This window comes from Astatotilapia calliptera, chromosome 2 (genome assembly GCF_964374335.1).
Source record: "Astatotilapia calliptera chromosome 2, fAstCal68.1, whole genome shotgun sequence".
NCBI classification, from domain to species: Eukaryota; Metazoa; Chordata; class Actinopteri; order Cichliformes; family Cichlidae; genus Astatotilapia; species Astatotilapia calliptera.
In genome coordinates this window covers 31,974,359-32,002,354 of record NC_137423.1, presented here as the reverse complement: position 1 = coordinate 32,002,354, position 27,996 = coordinate 31,974,359, and the positions used below count along the sequence as shown (strand labels likewise).

The window sequence follows — 27,996 nt, the reverse complement described above, 5'->3', positions numbered from 1 at the left end:
GACTAGAGCAATTTTTAAATTTATTATTCAATTTATTTCACGTCTTTTATAAGTTTAATCTACATTGTGCAAGTCAAAGTGTATCTATACATTGTAAATGTTTCACCGATTCTGTGAAATTTGGTGCATAATTAGACCTGAAAACCTACGTCTTTAAAGGTGTATAGCCATAGTCAGTGTCATTATCCAAAGCCATGCATAAGACACTTTACAGATATTTACTGGGAAAAATACAGATAACTTCTATTTGACAACAAGTAAACACAAGACTGCATTATTGTTTCTTAGCTTTAAAGGTCATATTGTGCACAGCTCTCAAAAATCTTTACAATGACTAGTGAAAAGTCATTCATGCATTTCCCTTTGAAATTATTCAAACTTATACAGTACTTACAACATTCCCTTAAACAGTTTCCTGACAATTTTAGAATTTTTTTTATCATTGTTTAAGACTGTACAACAATCATAACAAAATGGACATTTTCACTTAAACACACAGAGTGGTAGAAATGCAGCCTCAACAAGAAACAGGATTACCATGAAAAGACAAGCAGCGATGGAAAAGAAAGAAAGAAATAATGAAAGAAGAGCAGGGTTTTAAAAACAGAGAAAGAGAGAAAGAGGCTGTTAAAGTAAGCCCAGACAGCATCAACTGCACATTGAAAAGCATAAGAAGGATGAGGAAATCTGGGTAAGTCGTGTGAGAAAACAGACAGCGGAGTGCTAGAAGTGATGGCTGATGATGGCAATCCCAGCGAAGAGCATGAGGCAGATAAAGGAGAAACAGAAAGCTGGAAAAGGAGGTCAACGGCATCTGTGAAAGACACGAAAGACCGGCAAAGGGAATAATTCTCGAAGTACTCAAAGTGGAGCAAAGAGACAGAAGTAGACAAAAATAAGAGAAAAAGTGAGGACATAGAGACGTGGTTCATTTAAAGAAACTGATGAGGGGATGAAGGAAGAGTCCCAGAGTTCCCAGCACACACACTGTCACAAACACCCACAGGAAAATCCTGTCAATGACCATGGCAACGTACTTCCAGTCATCTTCCACCTGAGGAGAGAAAACAAAGGAAATTTAAAGTAAAAAGAATAAAAATAACCAGAGCACATTGTCTTTCTTTCCTCTTCCAAATGTCTTCAAGCGACCTTTGCTTAATGGTAATTGTGAACTTTATGGCACAAACTGTTACATTCACTGTTTTTTGTGCTCTAAAGACACTGTGGTGCCAAACACATTTTGATTTTGCAAGAACAGCTATATAGAACCTTTATAGGCTCCTCTTGTTCATGTGAATCTTTTATCTCTTTATTTATTTTCTTATTTTTATTTGTGTAATTTCAGTTATTATATTAAATGCGGTATAGTATGACAATGTCTAAGGCAGGACAGGCAGGAAAAAAAAAAGCCACATAAATGGGCTTACACACTGTGACCCACGCAATCCACAACCCCCTACAAGACCCCAGAGTAGGAAGAAGTCATCCCCACACAAAGCGCATACTGGAGTATACAGATGAATGTCTTCTTCCTCTCACACTAACCAGTCGCGGCAGATTGCTGCCCATCCCTGAGCCTTGTTCTGCTGTAGGCTTCTTCCTTTTAAAAAGGAGTTTTTCCTTCCCACTGTCGCCAAAGCGCTTGCTCATAGGAGGTCATATTAGGTGTTTCTCAGTTGTATTATTGTAGGGTCTGCCTTACAATATAAAGCACCTTGAGACAACTCTTGATGTGTATTGGCGATGTATAAATAAAATTGAATTGAATTGAATTGAATTGAAGACTATTAGGCAGCACCTTCCCCAGTTCTCTACCTCCACCAACCGAGGCAGACACAGAGACACTCCAAAACAGCAAAAGCTGCTCTCCAGCTCTCAGGAGGCTGCAGACACGCATAGTCCCACAGACCATCCTCATCCACCTGCAAGGCAAATGGGGAAACAAGACTACAGCGACCAGCCCCTCTAGGTAATGGAATTGATCAGCAAGGACCAGAGAGACAAATTCACCCAGTTGGTTTTTTGAAGAGACCAAATAATGTGATCTCCAGAATAATGTGATCAAGAAGTAAATTTCTACACTGATTAATAAAAAAAGCCATTTTTTGATTTCCTTTTTGGTCATTTTGACGGCATTTTAAGCATACATGTGTCCAGAAGTTTTGATCTGGACTCATGGAAAGATCTCGCTCCCACTTTACAGTTGGGAGGGGAATTGATTTGTTAATTTTAAACAATAGCTTTTACATTTTTGATAACCATTTGGGGTTCAGATATTTAAAAAAAAAACTTGTTAGCCAATTATGTATTTTTAGATTCAGTTGACTGGGATTGAATTTGTCCTGTATGTTGGCTTTACTTGCTGATATTCAAGAAATTTAGCTTTGCTGATTCTGAATTTTCAAATGAAATAAACTTTCCATTTTGTATAACACGTTCTAGATTGTTAATCCCTTTCTCATGATGTCACGATGGTAAATATCTGGATTGTTTCAAATGGGTGATAGTTTGGATAAGTGAAGATTTATACCATGTAGGTTGAAGCTTTGTGAATTAAAATCATTTGTCCTAACACAAGCATTTGGAAAGCTGTACAGTGTTTTAATCTAGTCTATAAAGAATGAACCAAATTCAGATTTATGCAGAACTGCTAATACAAATTTTCAGTTTATCCGGCCAAATGCTTTCTCTGCATCTAAGGAGACAACTGTGGTTTCTAATTTGTTGATAGAGCAATAATGTATTATATTTATTAGTCTACGTGTATTATTCACTGAGTGACGACCCTCGATAAAGCCTGTTTGGTCAGAATATATTATGATTGCAGTTATTTTTTCTAAACTTCTGGCAAGGACTTTGTAAGGTCAACGTTTATAATTGAAATGGAGCAGTGGCTGGATGGGAACGCAGGATCCTTGCCTGGTTTAAGAAGTAGACTAATGACAGCAGAGTTCATGTTTAGAGACAGAGTCTGATCATTCTGAATTTCAGTGACCATTCTGAAAAAAGAAGTTGCTTGTAGAGGCCAAAATTCTTTGTAAAACTCTGCTGGAAAACCATGTGGCCCTGGGGCTTTATTGTTTGGGAGATGCATTCATGGTGAATTCAGAACCACAATCTGATCGTCATTTATTTTCGGTACATTTATATATTTAAGAAATTCTACAAGAGAGATTAACCTGTAGTGAGTGTAAAGCCTCATGAAAGTCTTTAAAAGATGTATTTATTTGTTGTGGATCATGAGTAATGTTCCCAGTGGAATCCTTTATAGAATAAATAGTTATTTTCTCTATTTACATTTAAACAGTTTAGGAAGGAATTTTTTTAATTTACTGAACTTTAGTATTAATAAACGCTATTTATGGCATTGTGGCTTCCTCACATCCTTTTTATGTCTAATACATCTGCACAGTGCTAAATATAGTGTGAGTGTGGCCTGATCAGTCAGGTGTGGACAATAAGATCATGGATTCAGTGACCATAATGCCATTGTGTGAATATAGAAGGCCGTATGGCTATTCTGCATGCAAGAAGGATCCAAGCATTGCTAAGTAAAGCTGGAGCAGCAGCAACAATCATATCAGGACCATCCAGAGTGTGAGGAAGGAATGCACAAAGCCCTCTATCTGTGACAAACAAGAAGCTTTACACTCCCTTTGCAGCCCTCTGTAAATGGCTTCCAAGCCATTTACCAAGCTAGATAGAAATTCATCTATTATGCATAGATGAACCACATGTAGTAATGCTTGGTTATGTGTATGTGTGTGATTATTTATGTCCTGCATATATTTGGGGGGGAAATCTGTTCTAAAATCTATAAAAGGTCTAGAAAGCAGACATTTTTATTTTTATCACTTATGTTTAAGACAGGGTATGATTAAGGGGAAGTCATTTGTGAGTTTGTGGTAAACTCTTTGGTGCCTCTCTTGCTGGGAGATGCTGTCGTTGGCTGATTTCTGACTTTGTGTTTGCATCTCCCTCAATTTGCAAGAACGCAAAATATTAGTGAAAACTGGGTGTAGGTGGTCAGACTACGATAACTGATTCTTGGTTTGGTTGTCAAAATGTGTTAAATTTTCCCCAAATGCACAAAATAGTTCATTTTTGGTAGAATTTGAGGTTACAGCTTAGAAACAGCATGGTAATAGGGCAGTAATAATGTCGAAATAAAGTAGTAATGACCACACAATGTCATCTAAATATATGTAAGGTAATAGCTACCACGGTTTTTAGCTGACTTATATTAAACTCAAATGTATATAATGTGCCAATAACTATATATAATAATGTGGACGCAGATATATATCTGTGCACTTTGTTTAAAATCTGCAATGAGACCTAAATTAAATAGAAATGGCAAAAATAAAAATAAAATAAAAAGGCAATAATGTTTAGCTTCAGACTGCACAGAAATGACTATTTCAGTGCTCACAGGTTAAGATATTGTTACCAAAACATTAATAAATGATTTTGCCTAATAGACAATGTTACATTTAATCCATATTACTCCACTTTATTACCACATTACAAGCATTATAAACAGTCTATTATTACCAAGGTTTAAAAAATATATAATATTAATTAACAACTAAAACGTGGTTGAGATATGCTACTACTTGGTTATTAACCTGAAATTATATGTAATTCAATTGTATATCTTTATTGTCTCTTTTCCTCTATATTAACACCTAACCCCATCATGTTATTATCAAGCTATAACATGTAATGTTAACCACGTATATAAATCCTAACAAGGGTACTACCTTTAGGTTTTGCGCCTTCTTTGCTGTTATTAATGTCTGGATATTTATTTTAAGAAGCATTTCAGGGTTGTGCAGGCATCAATTTAGCTTGAGTGCCGCACACAGCTACATAAAAGTTTTTCAACATAGTAATGTAATCCCTGTAATCATAGTAATGTGGAAAAGTTATGTGATAAGATTAAATAGTGTGGCAAAACATTATTATAAAAATCATTGTTGATGCATAGTCCCTCAAATGAACATTGTTGTTATACCTGCTTGACCTTTTTTTACACTCTTGTCACAGAACAAAAAAACCATAAAAGTTTACACACCAAAGCCTGACGTATTGGCCCTCATTTTACTAACAGCAGATGTGTAAAAGCGTGTGACTACATTGCGCGTACAAATGTCTCATGTATGAATTTTTAATACCATTGGCTTTTGGCAATTATTTCCAGTTTTACAAAACACTCTTATTACTATTTAACCATCATCACTCCAGTGGAAACACTTTGGAAAGATCTGCCTTTTCTTCCTCTTTGGACACAATTTCATAAGCCCAACTGTAATTTTTGGTGCACTCGATAACAGCTTTTCCATGCACATATTAGTAAATGGTCCTTCTTTCATGAAGCCAGGAGACTATATTTTCAACAATATATCACAGCCACTGTTTGTTTTGCTTGTAGTGACTAATATAGCCACAAGCCTTTAGCCTCAGGCACAGACAAGCAAAAAAGCTTGTTTTTAGCTCTTCTTTAACTGGATTATTTTTAACTTCACACTTGTAGCCCAAACCAGTTTTATGTTGATGTCACTCAGATTTGACACAGCTCTCTCTGAAAGCCCAGAAGGCTTTTCCCATCTTTTCTTGCATGCATTGTATTGCAACAAACTGTTGTTTCTTGTCCCAGTTCCGGCTGTTCTTGAAAAACGTTTCTGGCTTAAATGGAACCATATATCATTTAAAAATAAATTTAAAAAAAATCAGTTCTAATTTTTTCTAATACAAAAATAGGGTTTGAATGATTTGTAAATCACTGTATACTGTTTTTATTTAAATTTTACACATTGTCCCAACTTGCTAAGACGACTCTATACACCAGGGGTCGGCAACCCTGGGCACGCATGCCACAGCTGGCACGCGAAGGGTTAACTGATGGCACGACCATAGCTGGACTGGCTACTGGGCATTTGCCTGATAGGCCGATGGTGATCTTTCGTTTTTATGGACCGCTGATTTTTTTTTTTTGATTTTTTTTTTTTTAAGGTATAAACAATGAAAGGTGGTGGATTGGCCACATGCTGGCCAATGTGTAAAAATAACTCAGTTGTTTGGTGGTGGTTTCTATGGCGGAGCTTTCACAGAGGCCAGCAGATGGATGAGGGAAAGGAGAGGCAGGAGGAGGAGAGACCCGAGGCGGCCGCCGGTCCGAGTGTCAGGTGAACTGAACTTCAGGTAAGAAGTTATGACCTGCAGTCTATCTGGGTCAGATATAAACCAAGTTTAGGTGGAGTTTATTTTCGTTGTGCTGACTTTTTACAGTCAGTTACAATAACTCGTACTGCGTACTAGCTAGCGTGACGGAGTTTCGATACAGCTGGGTGTATGCTATGTCACTGATAGTGAACTTTATTTTATTCATGAAGTTAGTTAGTAGAGTTGCAAACCGTCATGTAAAAAATGGAATCGTCCCGTATTCATAGAAAATATTACACATTTCGTATTGAGTTGAAAAGGAAAACAGTTTGTCTCGTACTTCACCTACAATGAAAAAAGACACAAAGCTGGAGTTATTCTGTGTCTTTGCTGCACAGCTGGCTCTTCTTCTCTCATTCTCTCTCCTTCCCTCTCCTGCTGCTACTTCAATCATGAAACTGATCAATGATCAGCTGATCAGCTTTTCTCTCTTGTTTGTTTATCGCCCACTTTGCACCAGAAAGAGGAAACCAGCGGATGTCACGCTAAACAACATCAGCACGTTTAAGCTTGATCAGCTGTTGTTAGAATTTATTTAATATTAATTTCTAGTATCAGCTGATGTTTGCTGGAGCCACAGCTGTAAAAGCTGCTGGTCATGATATCGGTTTGGTTATCTGGTGAGAGGGAAACATGAAGATGAAACCAGGAGATGTCCTTACTGACTCATCAGAGCTGAACAGGTGATGGAGAAACAGGTTTACCTTTTAGGTGACATGAATGAGTTGAAGGGAAGTTATGAACTGTTTCTGAGAGACAAATAACCCCAGGATCCTTTTCTAAGTAGCTGACAGCTGGTAACTGTGCAGGGGCGGGTCTAGCAAAGTGTTGCCAGGGGGCCAGGTGGGGCATTAACAGGGAAAGGGGGGCACAAAGAAGTACTTTTGTGTCTTATTCTCATTTAAAATGTCTCGCTTTTAATAAATAATTATCTGAATCTTACAACCAAAGTTTTTATCTGACGTGAAATGTATAGAAATATACATTTTACCTATACCATCAAGACAGTGTACGTCACTGTCACAACACAAGAAAAACAATGGTGCGCTTGGTTTCAACGTAACTTTATTCTTTCATGAGTTATTTACAAGTTTCTCTTTGTTCACAGCCATTGACATGTCAAAGAGGTTAACACGTGAGGAGTGGATCGAAATTGTGTTGCTATCTGGTGAACGCAGTAACCGGGTCATTGCAGCAGATTTCAATGCAAGACACCCTACGAGGCCACCCATCTCCCATGCTACAGTTAGCAAACTGCTTGCTAAGTTTCGTGAAACTGGTTCAGTGTTGGATTTGCCAAAATGTGGACGCAAGCAAACTGTCACTAAGGAAGAAACATCAGTGGCTGTCCTAGCTTCATTCAGCAAGAGCCCACAGCGTAGCACTCGCCGCATGTCACTGGAGAGTGGCATTAGTTGAACATCCCTTCGGTGGATATTAGCTACTCACAAATGGCACCCTTACAAACTCCAGCTACTGCAGCATCTCAACGAGGATGACCCAGGTCGGCACACAGAATTTGCAGAATGGGCAAAACAAAAATTGGAACAGGACCCTCAGTTCACGCAGAAGATTTTGTTCAGTGATGAGGCAAACTTTTATGTAAATGTTGAAGTTAACAAACAAAACCACCACTATTGGTCTGACACTAACCCACTTTTGGAACAACAAAAGTGATGGTTTGGTGTGGTATATGGGGTACAACGATAGTGGGTCCATTTTTCATCAATGGAAACCTCAAGGCCACTGGATATTTGAAATTGCTACATGATGATGTGTTTCCCTCTTTATGCACTGAAGCTGGCACGTTCCCTGAGTTTTTCCAGCAAGATGGTGCACCACCACATTATGGGTGCCAGGTCCGAGCATTCCTAGATGAACAGTTTCCTGGAAAGTGGTTTGGTCATCGTGGGCCAGTTGAATGGCCCCCAAGGTCTCCCGATCTGACCCCCTTAGACTTTTATCTTTGGGGTCATCTGAAGGCAATTGTCTATGGTGTGAAGATACGAGATGTGCAGCACCTGAAACTACGGATACTGGATGCCTGTGCTGGCATTTCTCCTGCGGTGTTGCTATCAGTGTGTGAAGAGTGGGAGAAGAGGGTTGCATTGACAATCCAACACAATGGGCAGCACATTGAACACATTTTATAAGTGGTCAGAAACTTGTAAATAACTCATGAACGAATAAAGTTACATTGAAACCAAGCACACCATTGTTTTTCTTGTGACATTACCAATAAGTTTGATGGCCCTCTTCCTATTGAAAAAAACAAAAGTTGCATCCAAGATTGCCGACTTCTAAATGGCCACCATGGTCACCACCCATCTTGAGGAGTTTGCCCCCTCACATATACTAATGTGCCACAAACAGGACTTTAATATCATCAACCATTCCCATTTTATTACGGTGTATCCATACAAATGGCCCACCCTGTATTAACAAGCATGCCATATTGGCCCAGTTTATTTTTCTTATCATTGTTGTGAGGAGACCATAAATAGCGAGTTCTTGTTATGGATAAAAAGTGTCTTTTTATTTTTTTTGTTTCAAAATAGCTGATAACTATTCGCTGATAGCTGCGAACATCTGCGAACAAATATAATTCTATAAAGTTGTTCTATATAGTGTGTAACTGTTAATATAGAGCGTTATTAAATTTATTGCTAATGCAATCATATGGCACATTGACTTCTGAGGAAATTTCAGATGGCACTCATCATCAGAAAGGTTGCCTACCCCTGCTATACACTTTACAGACAAAGTAATGGACCATCAACAAAGCACACCTACAGCAGCCACTCAGCCTTGGAAACTGACAATGAGAAGCTCTCCGCACAGTTTTTGTGCTGATGTTAACATCAGTTATTGAATCAGCAGAGTCTTGGTGACGTTTATGCATTATAAACACATTTTTTGGCTGCTGGAGGAGATTGCCTACCAACTAGGAGGTTGGTGGATTGCCCCCCCAGCTCAGTATTTTGTCCACGTGTTCATATATTAACACATGGACCAACTGAACTGAGCTTCCCCTGTTGCATCCATCGATATGTGCTGGACAAAAAATGCTTAACTATAAATAAAAGCACTGTATTAATGTGTGCAATTTGGCGGATGCACTTTGAGTGCTCAAATTGAGTAGAAAGGCGATATTTAAGTACCATCCATCCATTTATACATCGTAAATGGATGGTGCTTCAGCACTTGGCAATAGTGCTCTGTATCTTAAGTTGGTCTTATCGTCATGGCTGAGTGTGGTTCTTAAATGCTTGTACTTTGCAAGACTGCCTCACAGTTGACTGAAGAACATCTAGGAGGAAATAAATTTCCCAAACTGACTTGTTGAATGTTGGTATCCTATTATAGCACTACACTCAAAGAGAAGTGGGCCAGTACTTTGTCTATATAGTATAACTTCTATCAATTTGAAAAGCATATTGAAATAAATAAAACTGTGTTTTCCACATTGCATACCTCTTTGGCTTTGTTACGAGTCCTCATGTTCTCTGCAATGTACTTTACGCTCTCAATGGCCTGCTTGATTTCGGGAGACACCACAGAAAAGGCGACGACAGCGTTTACCGGCGATGAAGCATTGATGGGCCTCGGCAGCTTGGGCAGCTCTGACTCCTGGGGCCCCTGAGTCTGAGGTGGCTGGGGAGGAGGTGGTGGTGGCACCACTGGCGGTGGGACAGGAGTCGGTACCTCTTTGCCTCTGTAGGGGAACCTTCTGTTCATGTCCCGTTTCATGTCACGGTTCATCTCACCATACTCCACACAGTTCATTGAGCCACCAGCTGAGGACGTACCCCCTCCTCCTCCTGCACCGCTTTCCAGCGGCGGACAGGCTACACCCCCAGTTATGCCTCCAACACTTACACTTCCTGAGCTACTTGTTGCTCCTATACTGTTTTTTCTTTTCTTGCTTCCACCGCTGCTTCCTCCTCCTGTCCCTCCTGTAATTCTGGCAGGTGAGGAGCAGCCCTGGTCAATAGGACGCCTCATCAGCATTACTCTGGGCAGCACGCCAAGGAACACAGCCCTCACCCACTCGGGCATTGTGTGAGTCATAGGTGTGCGGTAGTGAACATTCAGCACAAAGACAGTGATGACAATGCTGAGTGTGACAAAAATCATGGTGAAGAGGAGATACTCGCCAATCAGGGGGATGACAAGAGATGTTGAAGGGATGGTTTCAGTGATGACCAGCAGGAACACAGTGAGGGAGAGAAGGACAGAGATACACAGGGTAACTTTCTCCCCACAATCAGATGGGAGGTAGAAGACCAACACTGTTAGGAAGGAGATGAGGAGGCAAGGGATGATGAGATTGATGGTGTAGAAGAGAGGCAGGCGGCGGATGTAGAAGGAGTAGGTGATGTCAGGGTAGATCTCTTCGCAGCAGTTATACTTGATGTCATGCTTGTATCCTGGAGCGTCAATAATCTCCCACTCTCCACTTTCCCAGAAATCTTTTAGGTTCACCTGGTGAAGTGTAAATGTGAAAGCTGTTTTTAGAAAAAAATATTATATCTCAAAGTTTAAAACAAGTTCATTTAAAGAGAACTGAATCTGTCTTCATTATTAAAATAATCTATTTAAATACATTTGTCAATTTTAACATTGTAATAAGTTCATCATCAGTCTTCCCTTTGACAATGGCCACCCCAATCCATCACATTCTGAATTTCAGGTAAAAACACATAGTAAACTTTATCTGAAAGAAAGACAACAAACACATGTTTAAAATTTCCAACTGCTTCTCAACAAAAAAAAGTTAACTTTCTAATTCAGACTATCCAAAGTCTAAGCTGCAATGTACTGCCAAAAGCATTCGCTCATGCGTATGAAATTGAGTAATATTCCTTTCTTAATGCATAGGGTTTAACATGATGTCAGGTGACCCTTTGCAGCTGTAACAGCTTCAACTCTTCAGAGAAGGCTTTCCACAAGGAAATCATGTTTATGGAAATTTTTGACCATTCTTACAAAGACACCAATGTTGGACAAGAAGGCCTGGCTCACAGTTTCTGCTCTAATTCATCCCAGAGGTGTTTTGTCAGGTTGAAGTCAAGACTCTTGGTACAATGTAGTGAGATGAGTAACATTCTCCTGGAAATCGCCAAACCCAGACTCGTCCATTGGATAGCCAGATGATCGATCCAGAAAACACACCTCCACTGCTCTAGAGTTCAGTGGTGGCGCGCTTCACACCACTGCATACATTGCTTTGCATTGCGCTTGATGAAGTAAGGCTTTGATGCACCTGCGTGGCCAAATTCATTCTATGATGCTCTCTACTTACTGTTCTTGAACTAATCTGAAGGCAACATGAAGTTTGAAGGTCTGTAGCTACTGACGCTACAGAAAGCTGGCAACCCCAGTGCATTATGCACCTCAGCATTTGCTGATCCCCCGCTGTGATTTCACATGGCCTACCACCTCATAGCTGAATGTCTGTCGTTTCCAGTCACTTCCATTGTGTTATAATATAACAGCTGATTGTGGAATATTTAGTAGCGAGGATATTTCACAACTGGACTTGTTGCAAAGGTGGCATCCTATCATAGCACAACACTGGAATTCACTGAGCTCCTGAGAGTGACCCATTCTTTCATAAACGTTTGTAGAAGCAGTCTGCATGCCTGGGTGCTTGATTTTATATACCTGTGGCCATGGAAGTGATCGGAACACCTGAATTCAATGATTTGGATGAATACTTTTGGCAATATAGTGTAACATTGCAAGTTAGTGTTGCTTTGTTGTGCAACTGTCATCTCTTAGAATGAAAGTGCATTGAGGATACTTACCTAATGGACTGAATAAAGAGGAGGAAGGCAAACATAAAAAATGAAGCAATCTAAGCAAGTTGGAAGATATAAGCACTTACTACTGTGCAGTGCTAAATAATTCTTCTCAATAATGATGCATAAAAATGCTAAAAACAAATAAATAAATAAAACTGACAGAGATTTCTTAATGACGTAACTGCAGGGATCTATTTCCTTTCACCCCAGTTGCTCCTTCTCACCTTTGAGCCAATGAGCACTAGATCAATCTTGGCCTTGTCGTAGGTCCAGGAACCAAACTTCATGGAGCAATTCTGGTAGTCAAAAGGGAAGTAGGTGATGTCCATGGGGCAGGAGGATTTAAAAATAGCTGGAGGGACCCAGGTGATCGTTCCATCAAATTTTAGCAGAGCCTTGGTCTTGTCTTCCACAAGGAAATCACCTACAGCACTGTGAGAGAAAAAGGCCAAAATACATATAATTAACAGATATGTTTGAAATTAGTAGTTGATTACAGTTTTAACACCACTAGGCAATGACAAGAGGGTACTGCTAGCAAGTGAACGCAAATTGTGTTAGAGAAGTACACAGGGTGCGCATATCTACTGTGTGTGGTTGCTTTTGATGTGAAAATGTATCTTCAGAAGCAAAAGAGAAAATAACATAAAATAGCCCAATATAGACATCTAGATTTCTCAGATAATGATAGATGGAAAACAAAATAAAATCCTCAGTGTAACAACCTCTTAGCATCTATGCTCTAACACTTACTTGTTGTACAAAACTATGTCTGGCCTCCAAATTTTATTGGACGGAACTCGTATGAACTCAATCCCATCAAACTCAGAGGGGGTCCATCTCAATTTGTAATCATTCCACACCTGAAAGACGAGCAGGGATTAAAACAATAGGATCTTAACAAAATCCACAAGTAACAAAAGAACAGATAAAAACAAAGCTCGTGACTGTCACTCACATGTCTCAGCCACAGGTTGGTTTCCATTATTTGATTCACCTCATCCTGAAAAGATAAACGGGGAAATTTGACGAGCCTTATTATTTATTTATTTTAATCAAACACCTATTTGTTATACTGATTTTACCCTCTTACCACTTTGACAAGCTGAGATATGGACACCTCAAACTCGACAGTAACCGGATCCGACACATTCTCTACTGGTCGGATGAACTGGTTGTACCTTCGGAATAACCTTCGAAATAATCTGTCCTCTGCCTTAGATGAAAAACAGCCTAGAAAAATAGGATGGAGATGTTAATAATGAAATGAAAAGATGATAAGTTATTGCCAGGGAAATAAGGGGGGAAACTGTCGCTTCACATTTAGTGAGCTGATATGTAGGCATTGTCCAGCATTGCTAGCAAACTGAACTTGACTTCAATGTAACTAAAAGCTCAGTCACTCAGAAGGATTAACATTAATGTCTTCTAAAGCAAACACTATAGAAACATAAAAAACACCTGTGTCCTGAAGGTGGTAATATCCAGAGGTGGGACCAAGTCATTGTTTTGCAAGTCTCAAGTAAGTCTCAAGTCTTTATCCTCAAGTCTCAAGTCAAGTCTCAAGTAATGTCAGGCAAGTCAGAGTCGAGTCTCAAGTCACTGGTGTAAAAGTCCGAGTCAAGTCACAAGTCTGAAACTTTGAATTTCAAGTCCTTTCGAGTCTTTAAAAAAAAAATGAAAAAATAATGTTGCAGTTATGCTAAATGTAAATATTAGACCATGTAATTTTTAAATCTGTGTTTTTCTCAACACATGACAAAATAGTGAACTTAGAAAATATACACAAATTGTGAAATTGCACCTCTTTAGAATGCAGCTCAATTAAACTTAGCTCCAAGAATAATTTTCACCGACATTTCTGAGATAAGCTGCATGTTATTCTTGGATGCGGTTGTAGGACCAGCTTTAAAATCGCATGACAAAAATATCACACACATTAAAAAAAAACTGCATCACCAACGTAGCCTGGAAAACATTTGCTAGTTAGATGAAGTCAGCTATCTCATATTTATATGCATATTTATAAGCATACGGTTCTTGGAGTGAGTGCATACACTCATGAAGTTTAGTAACTTCCGGTCACTGCAACAAGCCCAGGTACAGTTTACCGCCGGATGGGTGCAGGACCTTGAAACGCACCGTGTAGAACGAAAGACCATCGTACGTATCATATAAGTTTACCAGTCTCACAAATCGTCTTCATAAATACACATTCCTTAACCGTTTATTAATAGGACCTTTGAGCTCAACGGTAATTAATTAGTAGTGGAAATAATTTCTGGTACGCGTTACAGAAATGTAGCAGTGACAATAATACTGTATGCTGTAATCGTACTGGGCAATTAGTGATACAAAAAACCTGTTTTATCCTGTGAATAAAAGTATGTGTTTTTGTCAATGTACCATAATAACAGAAGCGAAACGCAATATTGTGTCAGGACAATTCACTATTTATGCACAATAAACAAAGGAGCATAGCGCGACAATTTCTGTTCAGCGCCAGACTTGCTTGTAACCTATATCACTAATTATGTTATGAAAATGACGTATTAACTACAACAGCAGACTGACCTTTGTGGAAATGCTTGGAGCAGACTAACCTGTGAGCTGGAGTGTTCTGGGACGTTATATTTGATCTTTGAATGGCTGCAATCCAGGCCATCCGTCGCATCTTTGTTACTTCGGAAACATGGCTCGAACAATTTCTCTTAAACGTCGTAATCCGATAACAACCGATCTCTTTACCCGTCGGCTTCCCGTGGCTGTCATGCGACCGGCTATTGCAGTTAATAATACAACAGCTTCTTGACATTTTTGTGTTTCTTTTTATCGCTGTGTAACTGATTTTAATTGAAAGCCTGTGCGCTAGTACTTCTTGCCACGAGTTCCCAGAATCCTTTGCGGTTCTACCCGTGAATGACGTCACATTTTCAATCTCTATATAATATGCGTGTTAAATTTTATATTTGGGGTGAAATATCAAGTCTTTTCAAGTAAACCGGTTCAAGTCCAATTCAAGTCCCAAGTCATTGGTGTAAAAGTCCAAGTCAAGTCACAAGTCTTAGAACATTTTTTCAAGTCAAGTCTAAAGTCATAAAATTAATGACTCGAGTCTGACTCGAGTCCAAGTCATGTGACTCGAGTCCACACCTCTGGTAATATCAAGGGTTTAATTCACCGGCGAGTGATAAAGTAAGAAAGAAATAAAGTGTGAAGGAGAGAAAATGCAAACAATACATGTGAGCTTTCACAATAAATCCATATTACTCAGAATAGCTTCAACATTTCCTCACTTTCATTATACGGTTACTGCAGACAGACCAAACAACACATCCACCTACAGCTTTATTAAAGGACTCACTCCTGGAGGTATCTAGCCATGCGGATACATGTAAGGAAATATGTTTGCAGCAGTTTGCTAAAGTTAAGCATCACAAATCAACTTCCATTCACCTTCATTGTACTTCTGACAGTGATGAGCAAAAAAGGTAAATCTATGCACCAGTCTTCACAGCACTGGGGCTTTCAGTTTGACTTTCAGTCATTTTTAAGCTGTTTATTCAATGACAGGAGAGAGGGCTACAAATGATCAAAGTGTGTTAGTTCAGTTGTATGTTTACATAGTCTCATTAAAGCCTAAAAGCTTGTAGAAAATCTGAAAGCACAAGAGGCTTTAAGCAAAACAGAATGATGTGTCTTTGGCCAAAGTGTCTGCAGACAAGTGACTTAGACAAGTGTGTCTAAGTCTGGACTGAAGGTCATACTGTGGAAAACTGCCACTTGTAACGCTGGTGCTTGGGATGGCACATGCAGGCCCACGACTGTCCAAGCAGAAAATGTTGCCTCGCACGGGACAGCAGGCACTCACGCTATCAGCAAGCCCTCAGAAACACTCTTCTAGTGGCTTCAATGAGCTTCCTCACATCTATTCATAACTACAGAAATGCTTCCATTCCAGACTTTTTTTCACCTGCTTTTTATCATATTTCTTTATCCCCTGCTACCTTTTTTTTTTCTTGGTTAACTAAACACAGGATGCCTGTGGTTGGCCTTCTATACCCTTAAATTTTGAACTGTTTAATTTTGTTCAGGCTGAAAACCATTAAATAATAAATGCTTTAACCTCTGAGGCCAAACTCACGCATCACAGCTTCCCAGTCATGAAATGCCGGACACATTTTTCAGTCTACTAAGAAACCATTAAACCTGCACTTAGTGAACTGCATTTTAGAGATGGGTCTGAACGTATTCAAGTAGGACCCATATACACGCAAACAGCCATATTCACCGAAAAGGTTTGTTTCCTTGAAAATAGCTAAATAAAACATAGACCTTTAATGGGACGCGTTCTGTCTGAATCTGTTTCCTCTCTAAAAATAAAAAAAAAACACAGAAAACTGCTTTGGTTTCTTATTTTGATGCTTTTTTTTCATGTTTTTGGTCATCGGTGTGTTATTCGTGTCACATTTTAAACCTATCCAAAACTCCAAGCAGTCTGTTTTGCAAAATCAAGTTTATTCCTGGAGTTTCAGTGCTTGACCTTTATCAGACTTACTGCTGCTCCCTATTCTTTGAATTATTTGGCTTCCTTCTATCATAAGCAATTAAGTCATGGAGAATGAGCACCAACACTTGACAAATAAATGTATTTTTGGAAGTTAAGTGAAGTGCAGCAGGCAGTCTGTTAGGTATGCTGGACCAGGTTTCCCTTGACTGCAGACGTGTCTCAAAAAACAGGTAACTCAAATCAGTTCAATTCAAACCCATTTTATTTCCATAGCACCAAGTTACAACAACAGTTGCCTCAAGGCGCTTTATATTGTAAGATAAAGACCCTGAAATCAATAATACAGAGAAAACAGAAAAAACCCCAACAATCATATGACCTCCTGTGAGCAAAAATGAGGTGCAACGGTGGGAAGGAGAAACTCCCTTTTAAGAGGAAGAAACCTCTGGCAGAAAATCTGACACAAATTACTGTTCCAAAATTATGATAGCAGTATCCTAATATATTAAAGCATCAATCAGTGTACACTGTTATTATCAGGTGAATACAAAAAGTAGTCACCTCATAAAAAATTTGAATACACATATTTTATCATTTAATCTTTAGCACATTGTCATATTGTTCTCGAAATATTACTAGACTATTACTAATTGGTTTAACCTCGTAAGCTTATGCTTGTTTCCACATTATTACCCGTAGTTTCTGCCCTTTTACTCGATAACACAGATTTTAAAGTAATGGCATGATATCAATTTTACCAGCTTATTACCAAGCTGTAACAGAAACTGCGACCAGAAACATGCACCATCAAGCAAATGTGTATTTCAGATATAAACTGATACAAGGCTACTAAACTGGCTAAACTAAGCTAAAGTGAACTGGCATGATTTGAGTTCAGATGGAGCAGAAGCAGAATAAACCAGTGATTTGCTCTGAAGCAAGCGCTCCTCTATTTCCCAGGGTGCTTAGTTAATTATTATTTTTTTCATATGGCTCGTATGTACTCACACCACACAATACCCAACACAATCACCTTAAATAAAAATTGACTTTCAGTGAGGGTATCACTTTAATATAGCACATTCTTGAAGAAACTGTGTGGCAGAACAAATATTTCATAATAACAACCCATAAAGTGAAGTCATAAAGCTGTTCTTGCATTTATTACAACAGGGAGTACACTTAGATGAATATGGTTCAGACTTTTCAGTTTAGCGTCAGTCCATTTTTTCATTTTGGGAGACGAGCTCATTTGCTTACAAAATCTACAGGAATAAATACATTTTCAGAGAATTTATCCCAAGTTAGTTTCTTTGTGAGTCTAAAAGGGTAAAATCTAAATCAGTAAACACTTTTGAAGCCTTTTACTTTTTTTTTCCAACCTTAGATGCTAAACACAAATTTCCCTGGCAGGCTCAGCTTACACGCTAAAATGATATCGACTTCTTTGCTTCCATCAAACTCAGGATCAGGATTACCTTTACTCATAAAGCCGGTGTTACCAAAACAATCTAAGGCAGTAAAATGGAAAAAGACAACAGAAAACCGATGGTGGGGAGCAGTTATCTCGGCTGCAATCAAGAGGAGAGAGAAAGTATCCCTGAGTTAAGATTGTTGGGTGCTCTTCTACTCTGGGTGAATCACAGCAGACTTAAAAGAGCCTGTTAACATGGCTACAGCTGATTTTATTCCACAGTAGTGTGGTTGATTTTTGTTCTTAAGATCTTGCTTCCCTGTTAAGTGGGTAAGAAGCTGAAAATTATGTAGTGACTTCAAAACCACTGAAGTTTTCTGAGGTCAGTGGCAGAGGCGATCTAAGTCTTAAAGCTTAATGAAAAGAACTTTCTCTGGGGACACTTGTGTAATTTCTGCTCTCTGTACCTGCCTTAAAAACTGCCCACTGCTCCCTAATTCGTTGCACTCTCAGAACCTTGTTTAAGCCTCTAATTGGCTGAGGGAAAACCAGGGCAATTATAATCAGCCAGTTAATTGGACCTTTTGTTCCTTGTGACAAAAAAAAAATGAAGCCAATATATTTTTCCCCTTCCTCCAATGGCACATTCACTCCTCTAATTCCCTTTATTTGTTCTGGCACTGAAGATGTTAAGAAGCCTTAGTTTAGAGGAAGTTAATTATAACCTTTGCACTAACATGTCAGTTGATTATGCACAGCTTTTACTGCTTTTCCCTGAGAGTCAGCATAAGGATTAAATTTTGGGGGATGTGAGGTTGCTTCCAAAAGTAACGGCTGTGACTTTTTTATTTTCAACACAACAGTTTTGTAAAGTTTTATTATCTTATACATGGATTATAGCTGCTTCTTATCTTTCTGGTTAAGCAAAACACCATTACGGTCAGACTAACGGCTCTGTGTGGCCTCATTGACACTGACACTACCTGTTCTGTAGTACTCTTTGGGGGAAGGGGTATGAGGAGGTGCCAAGTGAGCTAAGCTAATATTAAAAGGTAATCTAAAAACACTGAGAACCACTGGTCTGGTAAGTGAGGATGGTAAATGATGATCTGGCATCGTGGTGCCAGGATAACCACCTCCAGCTGAACGTCGGCAAGACTAAGGAGCTGGTGGTGGAATTCAGAAGGAGTCAGCACAGATACTACAAGCCTATTATCATCAACGGAGCTCCAGTGGAGTGGGTGCAGAGGCAGAAGGTTCTGCACCATCCGAGCAAGAACAAGAGGAGCTTCTATCCCCAAGCCATCCAGGTCCTAAACCAGAACATGCACCCCACCCTCCCACAGCATCCATAAGTGACAGAGACAGGACTTATTCCTAACACATCCCAGACTGACTCTTCTAGACACTTTAACACCCATTTGCACAATGTACATTTTTCAGATTTTCAATTTAAAATTTCCAGATTGTCTATTTAATGTAATTAATTTTATGTACCTAATTCACTTAATTGCTGCATATAATGTCCTCCTGTATATATTCACTTAATGTATATAATGTTGCCTCTCGTTTTGCTGAGTCGAGGAGCATGTCAGGATACATTTCACTGGATGTTGTGCTTGTATAACTAATCATGTGACAAATAAAGAATCTTCAATCTCAAACCTGAAATGGAATGGTACTTATAATTTACCTTTCTACTCATTTGAGCACTCAGATTGTTTTCTTACTACAGGTCTCATTCATTCAATCACCTATGGACTTTGTATTATTTATACATACACTCACATTTCAGATACGCTTCTATTGTTTCAGACGGTTCAAACAAAGGTTTGGCATGTACCACTCCACCACTGAAAAAATGTTCCCATGGGTAAAGAAATTTTTAGTTAAGTATCTTTACTAAATTTCAAGTTAGTAATTCAAAATTCCGACTTACTTTGAAGTTAAAGTCAGTAAGACAAAATTTTGAGATGCTGAACTCATTTTGATTTGGGTCAGCCTGGCTGTCTTTTTGTTTTTTTCAGTCATAGAAACAAGCTATTGGTACAATCATTCAGATATGTATATTTTAAAAAGCCAAGTTAATGGCAACAAAAACCACTGGAACCAAGAATACCCTCAAACAAACCAACCCTAATGGTTGTAGCTAGAACTGAAAATAAACCAAGTCCTTTTCCTTTATCGGTTCACCTTACCTCAAGGTTTAGAATGAAGTTACCATAATCACTGTGCCAAAAGAAATCAGCTTGACATTCATGTTTCATTTCACCGGACATGTGCTCATTCCTTCCCCTCACTTTGTGCTGTATCAAAGTGACAAGCCTTTGTATTGCTGCACATGAAGCCAAGTCAAGCTGTCATGCATTTCACCCTTAAAAAGCCACATTGATTTAGAATTAGAAAGCCAAACACTGAGTCTGTCTTTGTCTCTTGTGGCTACAGGAGCCAAAAGCTACTGGAAGACCCATGGCCTGTGGGAGGCTCTTTGATCAGGCATGTGCTTAACAGGATGAGCCTGGAAGCCAGTTGTGGACACTCTGAAGGAACTAATTACCCTCCAAAAATACACCACTGTCAGAGTGCATAGAAAACAGATACAAAGAGAGAGACAGTGGCAAGAAGAGATAGGAAAAGTGACAGCAAGTACAAGGAGAGAAGAGCTAGATAGTGTGCCTTTGCTCTCCAGGGTTTTTGACGGCCTGACTTTGACATTCTGAATGACGCACAAGAGAAGCCACAATGATTACAGCCCGTCCTGACTGTCCCATGAAGCATAAGGTGTTTAATCTACGGTAAGTGTAGCTTCATATATGGGGGCTACAGTACATACACATAACTATGTGTGTTACTATTTATGTTCATCCACCTTTGACTTGACCCATTCTGAAAAGTAAAAGATTTTCTTCTTCACTGATGCGTGAAATTTAATTGCCACTTGTCTCCCTGCTTTCATCAAAAAAGATGTGGGAGGTTTGAGGCTGCATTCTCTCTGTATAAGATATTTTAAGTAAGCTTAGGTTTAGGTTTTTTATTTGGGTTTTTTGGTGGTGTTGTTTAAAAAAAACGGACGAAAAAAACGAAATGCTAAGATAATCCAAGAAGTGATTAACTCTGTTAACAGGAAAATGAGCTTCAGGCGTAATCGCTCATTTTATTTTGTGCATTGTGTCAGAGTGGGCGGGAACAGCACCTGGGACACAAAATAATGAACCCAACGGCGAATCACTCAGAAAAGTAAAAGGTTTGGCACTGTTTTGGCATTTAGACTCAGTGAAATGTGATTTTATCCAAGGAAATAATGATTGATGTAACAAGATAAACACCCAAGGATTTAGCTGGCGTATGGGAAGGAAGGAAAACTAGATGGGGCCCCCTTTTAAAGGAGATAAAATACAGTATTTAGCCATTCTATGGAAAACGTAAATAAAAAAAGCTCAAGCCATGTCTTTTAATACGACTGACACTATGAGCCTGAATGCTTAGGTCTGCCAAGTATTTAATTAAAATGTATCCACATGTTTAAAACTGTGCCTTGTTTTAGCAGAGGCTAGAAATGAATGTGTGCTGTTGCTGTGACACTCTTAAATTCAGAAATGCAGTCTGGGGACTTAGTCTGCCTGGAGTGGGTGGCTGTGATGGTTCTCACAGCACTACAGTCGCAGCTGCAGGTAGTCAGTGCTACTTATCTTTCTTCCAGAGATGCTGAAGCAGGCCTGTCTATCATGCATGTCAGCAGTATTGACTGAATCAGTACGCAGAAAAAGACTTTGACAAACGCTGCGTCCCAAATCCATGGCAGAAGTTTTTGCAGTGGATTAGCTAAAGTTTGAGTTAAAGTTGTGTCCTCATTTCAAAGTGAGGAGTACAGAAATTGGGGGGGGAGGGTGGGACTTTGCTAAACTGCTAAAAGTCTTTGCTAAAATATGTAATTCCAATTCTCATAGTAGGAAAATAATGTCATCATTGGAAATTAAATCCCGCTATTTAAGCATCTAGCTAGCTACAGATGAGGAGCCGCCATCATTTCAAACAATTCAACAAATATAACCAAACACACAAACCGCGTCTGTGAGCTACATGTGCACTTGCTGTGTTTCCCAGGAAGAGGGAAAAAACATTAACACTGAGAGATGGAGAAGAAAGAGAGGAGAGGAAGATGAAGAATGTTTTCAATGGTAAGCGCTGCTCAGCAAGAGTGAGATTCAGCATGAATTTAAAGCTTACCTGTCATGTCCAAATTAAATGTGTAGCTTTAAAGTCAGTTATTGGATATATACATGATGTTTTGTTGAGTTTTGAATAATTTGTAGTGATGCACTATGTTGGACTGGTTACATCTAGGGTACTAGTACCATTTTACATCAAGTGTAACAGATATCAATTTATATTTGGGGTGTTTAGGTGCTGATGAGATTCACTCATTGAATTCTATCTTTTATGCTAGCTTTATAGCCTCAGGTAACATATACTTATGTCATTTGGCTAAATCCACAAAAGCACTGAACGCTGTAGTAGCTTTTCATACTTTGTGCACAGTTTGTACCACTGTAAATCACCTGATTGAACAGGCACCTCGTATGCTGAATGGTTACAAGGGCCATAAACACTTCCTGTGTATGACTGCTGTTCATTACTCCCTTCTGTCTCTTCATAAATATAGGTTAAATGGGTATTGGGAAAATGTGTTTTGCAGATTTAATCATTTGCACTGGGGTATGTTAGAAATACAGTTACAAGAAATTCCCCCAGTTGACAGATAGTGGTTTCCATTTTGGGTCTAAAAGAGGGTAGTATTCCGATCCATTTGGGGAAAACTCTCCACGATTGCTTTAAGCACTGAGTGGGAAGAAAGCAATAAGGTAACTGATACAAGTGGCTCTAATGGCTTCATGGATATAATTATTCTTTAGAGATTATGGAGAACAGAGGTATTACAAAAGGTATTACAGATGACATTCTTTAAAGCTGTTAATCCTGCTTCTGTTCTTCAGCGCTTGTAATCTTATGTTCACTGAGATTGTGGAAAAACACAAAAAGAAATACATAATAAGAGAAACAGAGGCCACTCAGTAGAAAATGGTGCGTGGTTAGAAGAAGGACTGAGGGACAAAATGTGCTCATCTTCCATCTGGGGCATCTCGGACAACCTCCCCAGCACTTTTATTCTCACCTTCTATCTTTCCATCATGAAGTGTGACTCAATTCATTGCCAGCTCAGAAGACAAGGATGTCCCAGAGGAATCAGACAGCAGGGCTGTTTGGAGGAGTGTGTGTGTGTGTGTGTGTGTGTGTGTGTGTGTGTGTGTGTGTGTGTGTGTGTGTGTGTGTGTGTGTGTGTGTGTGTGTCCATAGGGGGCGTAATAAGGGTGTCTACACAGCATGTGTAGGAGCTAAGTAACTGGAGTTTGGTGGCAATAATCACATGACAATCGTGTTAAGAGGATCCTCAAGCCACCACACAGCCCTTAAGCCACATACTTACACACACATGCACACTGATTGCCTGTCAGATTTTAATGCAACTATATTGCTTCATGGAGGGAAACCGGAGAGCAGCTCTGTATTTCCAAGGGAATCTCAGACGAGCATTTAAGTCTGCGAGAGGAGCAAATACGCTTGATGATGCTGCGATGCAAAGCAGACAACTTCATATAAGCAGACTTAGATAAGTGCTACAGAGTAGGGTGGCTTAATATAAACCATTTCTAATGCTCAGATTGGGGGAAAAAACTCTGATTGTTGCCACGCTACACTTTTGAATAACTAGTTTTCTGGCTCTCTTGGCCTCTACGCTGTCAACCCATTAAAAAGCACAGTACAGTGAGATGAAGGGTCAAGGCTGAAACATAATGCGGAGTGGGTCAGTATAATGCGAGCGTGGCTGGACATCTCTCTCAGCAATTTGTGGAGATGCTGAAGGGAAATGCATCACGCGGTTTCACTCACCCTTATCACTCAGTCTCTAAGGTATAGCAGCCCATCCTGCTCTAAAATATGCTGATGTGCACCACAATCGATATTCCACAGGCAGTGGCTTTATTTTGAATGTCATAACTCCAACTAAATCCCCATGCCGTACAGATTTCTCATTCCTTACCTCCAAGCGACTTCAACATGATTCTATTTCTGACTAAAATACCCCAATCCCATGAACGGCAGGATCAGCTTTTCCTCTGTTATGAGGGCCGATCCTGGATAGCAGGAAACAATACCTTCTGTAGCTCACTAATCGGACCCCCACTGGGAGTGTTTGTACAATCTGTGTGTGTTTTTAGGCACTTATCTGCATGCACAGCTCCTGTTCATACCCGTAGAAAAGACCACTGAGCCAGTGAAGGATTGTGGAGGAGAGGGGAGCTGGAGGACAAATTAGGGGGATAGAAAAGGTGAGGCCAAAACCCTCCTGGTTTTCAAGGTAACCGCCTCACAACTAGTAACAATATAAAGTGGATTTCCTCTCACTAGAGCAAAATGTGCTCTGATATGAGAGCACTGACACTGTCATCCTTTTAAGGCACTGTTTTGAAATTCATTCAGTTCAAGGGCAAAGCAGCAAGGCTGCTGGCTGTAGCAAATCTCTCCAGCTGAAGGGAATGACAGGACAGAGGGAGGCATAAAAAGAGACAATTGAGGGACTTTATGTGTCTTACAGAAACACATCCCTTCTCCTTAACTGTGAGTCTGTGTTAGGTTGCTACACAGGATGACTAGAGCATGACAGTACAAAGGCACTTAGTGCAGATCCCCAGGGAGGACTCCAGGTGCCACATGTGGAGCAAACTCCCCACCACACTCAGGACTTTGAAATGAAAAAAACAACAATTTAATTACTCCTCCTCCTAGTGTCTGTAGGAAGGATGCATGTTCAGCCGCCCATTCCCAGGAAAGCAATTGGGATATCTGGAATACCTCAAGGAATATTTGGGTGTTTATCACGAGAAATGACTTCTATTAAGGCTGGAGGTGACCAGTAGAAAAAATAAAAACCTATTATCTACATATCATTAACTACCTAAGATCTGAATTTGAATTTCTGTCCTCTAACCAACCAGCCAAATGTTGCCTAACTGAAAAAGCTATCTGGCGAAATAGTCCCAGCTAGCTTTAGTTAAGGCTAAAACAAAATGTATTTACAATTTTATATTTCAGTATTTAAAAACATTCACTCAAAAAGTTGCTTCTCAGTTTAGTTTGTTAGTCAATATAAAATCTAATTAAATTAGCCATTAAAACTTTAACTCCAACTAAACTACTGATAGTCATAAATATTATAGATCATTTAACATTAGCCACTGGTTTCTGAAGTCTCATTTTAATAGTCATTCCAAACCAAGTGGAAATTTCTGAGTTCCCAGCTGGAATGTTTTACTGGAATGGATTTCCAAATCGAAAAGTCGAAAGATCCCCACCAAACCCAACTTAACCAAGATGGCGGCACAGCACATAAACATTATTCAAACTGTAAAATTTTTTATCTGTGCTGCCACTGTTGTGTATAAATGTATAACCGAAAGTGTGTGGCCAAGCCCATAGACTCAGCAGGAAAGTAGCGGCTTCAAACTTTAACAGAATGGATGCAGTCGGATAAAGACAGAAATAACTGCAGCACCACAGCTATCGCCATCTGGTGGCCTTCAGATAGAATGAAGCTTTTGGTTTTAAGATCTTTCCCACTGCCTTTGTTTTTCCAGTCTGGAAACTAAATATAAACCACTAAATATATGATTGTGATTTTTGTGTGAAGTGAAAAAAAATTACCATTTAAGTATGAAATGAAGGCACTGCAGCTTTTTTTATCATTTATTTTATCCCACACACACATCCCCATTAAAGGTGTTCCCATTGGTGAAGACACTCTCTGAAGAAGCGTGTCTATATTTGTGGAAGTGAATGGGAGAAAACTTAAGATTAAAATAACCATCAAGTTACATGGGAATACGACACAAAGCTTCCTCTTTAGAGCATTTATCTACTCTTTGTTTTTTCTCTGGTTCCCCAAGGAGCTACTCAAAGACCCCACTATTCTAAAGCACACAAAAGACTGACAGCCTTACACAACCCAAAGGCAGAAGCAAAAAGAAAATGTGTGCACAGGTGATTTTAAATACAAGAAAATAAAGAAATGGGTTGCACATAGAGAAAAGCAAAGTGCAGACAAACTAGTAGTTTGATTATTATTAAAGCATAAGGAAAATTTTAGTTTTGTTGGTCAATTCTAGTCCATTTTTTAAGTACCAAGGTTACTTATAGTAATTACCCCAGGCAACCATCTGCTTTCCTGTGAAGTGTTGTGGTGCTAGTCTGAATCTTGACCTCTGAACTCTGCAGAAGTCCCCAAGCCCTTCACACCTTGTGAAACCAGGGATGAAATCTGTATGGACACTTATCGAGCAGTTTGTCACCCCTATGTTGCGTCACTTTTGGCACTGATGGTCAATGTGAGCTACATGCTGACATGTTAAGCTCTAAGTCATCAACCTTATATAAAAAGTAACCAAACCCGATGTGTAGACTAAAATCTAACAATTATACAGTGTGCTTACATCCCACTGTTCTCACTCTCTGCAGCATAACAGTGACTCCACAAGTTCGAAAAGCACGGGATATTATATTTCACAGGCACGTGGGATTTGTTATTGGCTGGGAACAATTTCCCATGGACAAATGTTGTGCCCTGTGTCGTGAAGTAGTGTGAAACAAGTACGTTAAACGCAAAAAAGAACAAAGCAAAACGGTCTTGTTTTGTAAGATGTGCGCTGCTGGTGCCCCAGAGGAATTTGAGAAGAATATGGCTGTTCACTGTTTCGCCATTTCAGCGATTTGACAACATCAGCGTGCATGCGTGCCCAAATACAAATTAACTGGGTTGATAAACTGAGGTAAAGTTTGGGTTGCTCTGCCTTTATCCTGACTGGCTTTAATGGATCTTCCTATCTGGACTGAAAAGAGATGCAGTTTCTTGTCACTGAGAAGCGCACAAAGGAGTCAACTCGAGGTCAGTTTGGCAGCCAAAAATACTTAAAACTGACATGACAAGTAAGGAAAACACAGAAAGTGATGGTTTAAAAGTACTGAGTAAGAGGCACTTTCAGCGATGCACGGAGCGCCGTGTCCTACCTTGCGCTGCGAGGATCACCAGCAGGAGGATGTTTGTTAGTTTCCCGAAGAGATTCATGGAGACATCGGCGCTTCGCGAGTTTTTTGGATATAAATAGCGATGCTGAACAATGACTTCTCGTAATAATCTGCTGCAGATGTCTGTGAAGCCTCAAGATTAGAGCATCTTTTTCCTTTGCGCTCCCGAACGCGGAGAGGTTGGTGCGCTCTGCCGACATGGACAACTTCTGCACGTCCCGCCTCCCCCTGCCTCCCCCGGCACTGCGTCCCACACGCTTGCGCGCGCACACAAACACGCACACCTAAGGGTCAAACCTTGCGATCTGACTCAGAGTGACTCAGAGGTGATAGGTCTGGAATAATTAAATGGTTTCGAATATGGCTCTAGGAGCGTAAGGGTCGTACAGAAAAAAACATTCATAAAACTCTCCTATTCAGTGTTTGACGCGGGTTTTGTGAAAATTAGGAACATTTCTTTTAAAAAAAAATGAACAACTCAAATATCCCTACCTCAGACAATTATCCCCTGAGAGAAAGATGCAGCACTCACCTACACGCACATTTTCAGCACTGAGCTGTAAATGACCTATTTAGTCACTTAATTGATTTTGCAACCATAACAATGTTCAGGCAGCTTAAAGCATTAGCGACTCAATAATAGAGTCTTGAAGGCTGCAGAGTCTGCCCAAATCATATAATGCAAAGCCATTAACGCACAGCAGCACTGCATGGAATTGCACTGAAATTATTCTGGAGCACCCAAGACCTATGATTGACTACTGCCTGGTCCTTAAAGGAACAATAATGGAATGGTTGGTTTTGGATGCCTGTAAGTGAAATTGGGGTTCATTTACTTCTTGAAACAACATCTTTAATTTGTATCTTAGTTTAGGGAATAAAATCTTTAAGCTCCAGTTCTG

At 39.6% G+C, this 27,996-nt stretch overlaps 1 protein-coding gene across 1 annotated transcript; it reads right to left on the bottom strand.

Moving 5' to 3' along the window:
• Positions 1-11: 11 nt before the first annotated feature.
• On the bottom strand, positions 12-27,309 carry LOC113006646 (neuronal acetylcholine receptor subunit alpha-3-like). Its single transcript, XM_026142728.2, has 7 exons — positions 27,077-27,309; positions 13,126-13,265; positions 12,991-13,035; positions 12,786-12,895; positions 12,257-12,464; positions 9,700-10,710; positions 12-1,054 (listed from the first exon to the last, which is right to left on the bottom strand). Exons 1-7 carry the CDS (start codon positions 27,132-27,134, stop codon positions 929-931), a joined length of 1,698 nt encoding a protein of 565 aa, XP_025998513.1. The 5' UTR covers positions 27,135-27,309; the 3' UTR covers positions 12-928.
• Between the last annotated feature and the right edge of the window lie 687 nt (positions 27,310-27,996).

Excerpts from the sequence above, each read along its gene's own strand:
- LOC113006646 (XM_026142728.2), bottom strand. The coding sequence starts at position 27,134 with ATGAATCTCTTCGGGAAACTAACAAACATCCTCCTGCTGGTGATCCTC. Across the intron at positions 12,465-12,785 it reads GACATAGTTTTGTACAACAA|TGCTGTAGGTGATTTCCTTG; the intron begins GTAAGTGTTAGA and ends TTTCTCTCACAG. Across the intron at positions 1,055-9,699 it reads CTCGTAACAAAGCCAAAGAG|GTGGAAGATGACTGGAAGTA; the intron begins GTATGCAATGTG and ends TTCTCTCCTCAG.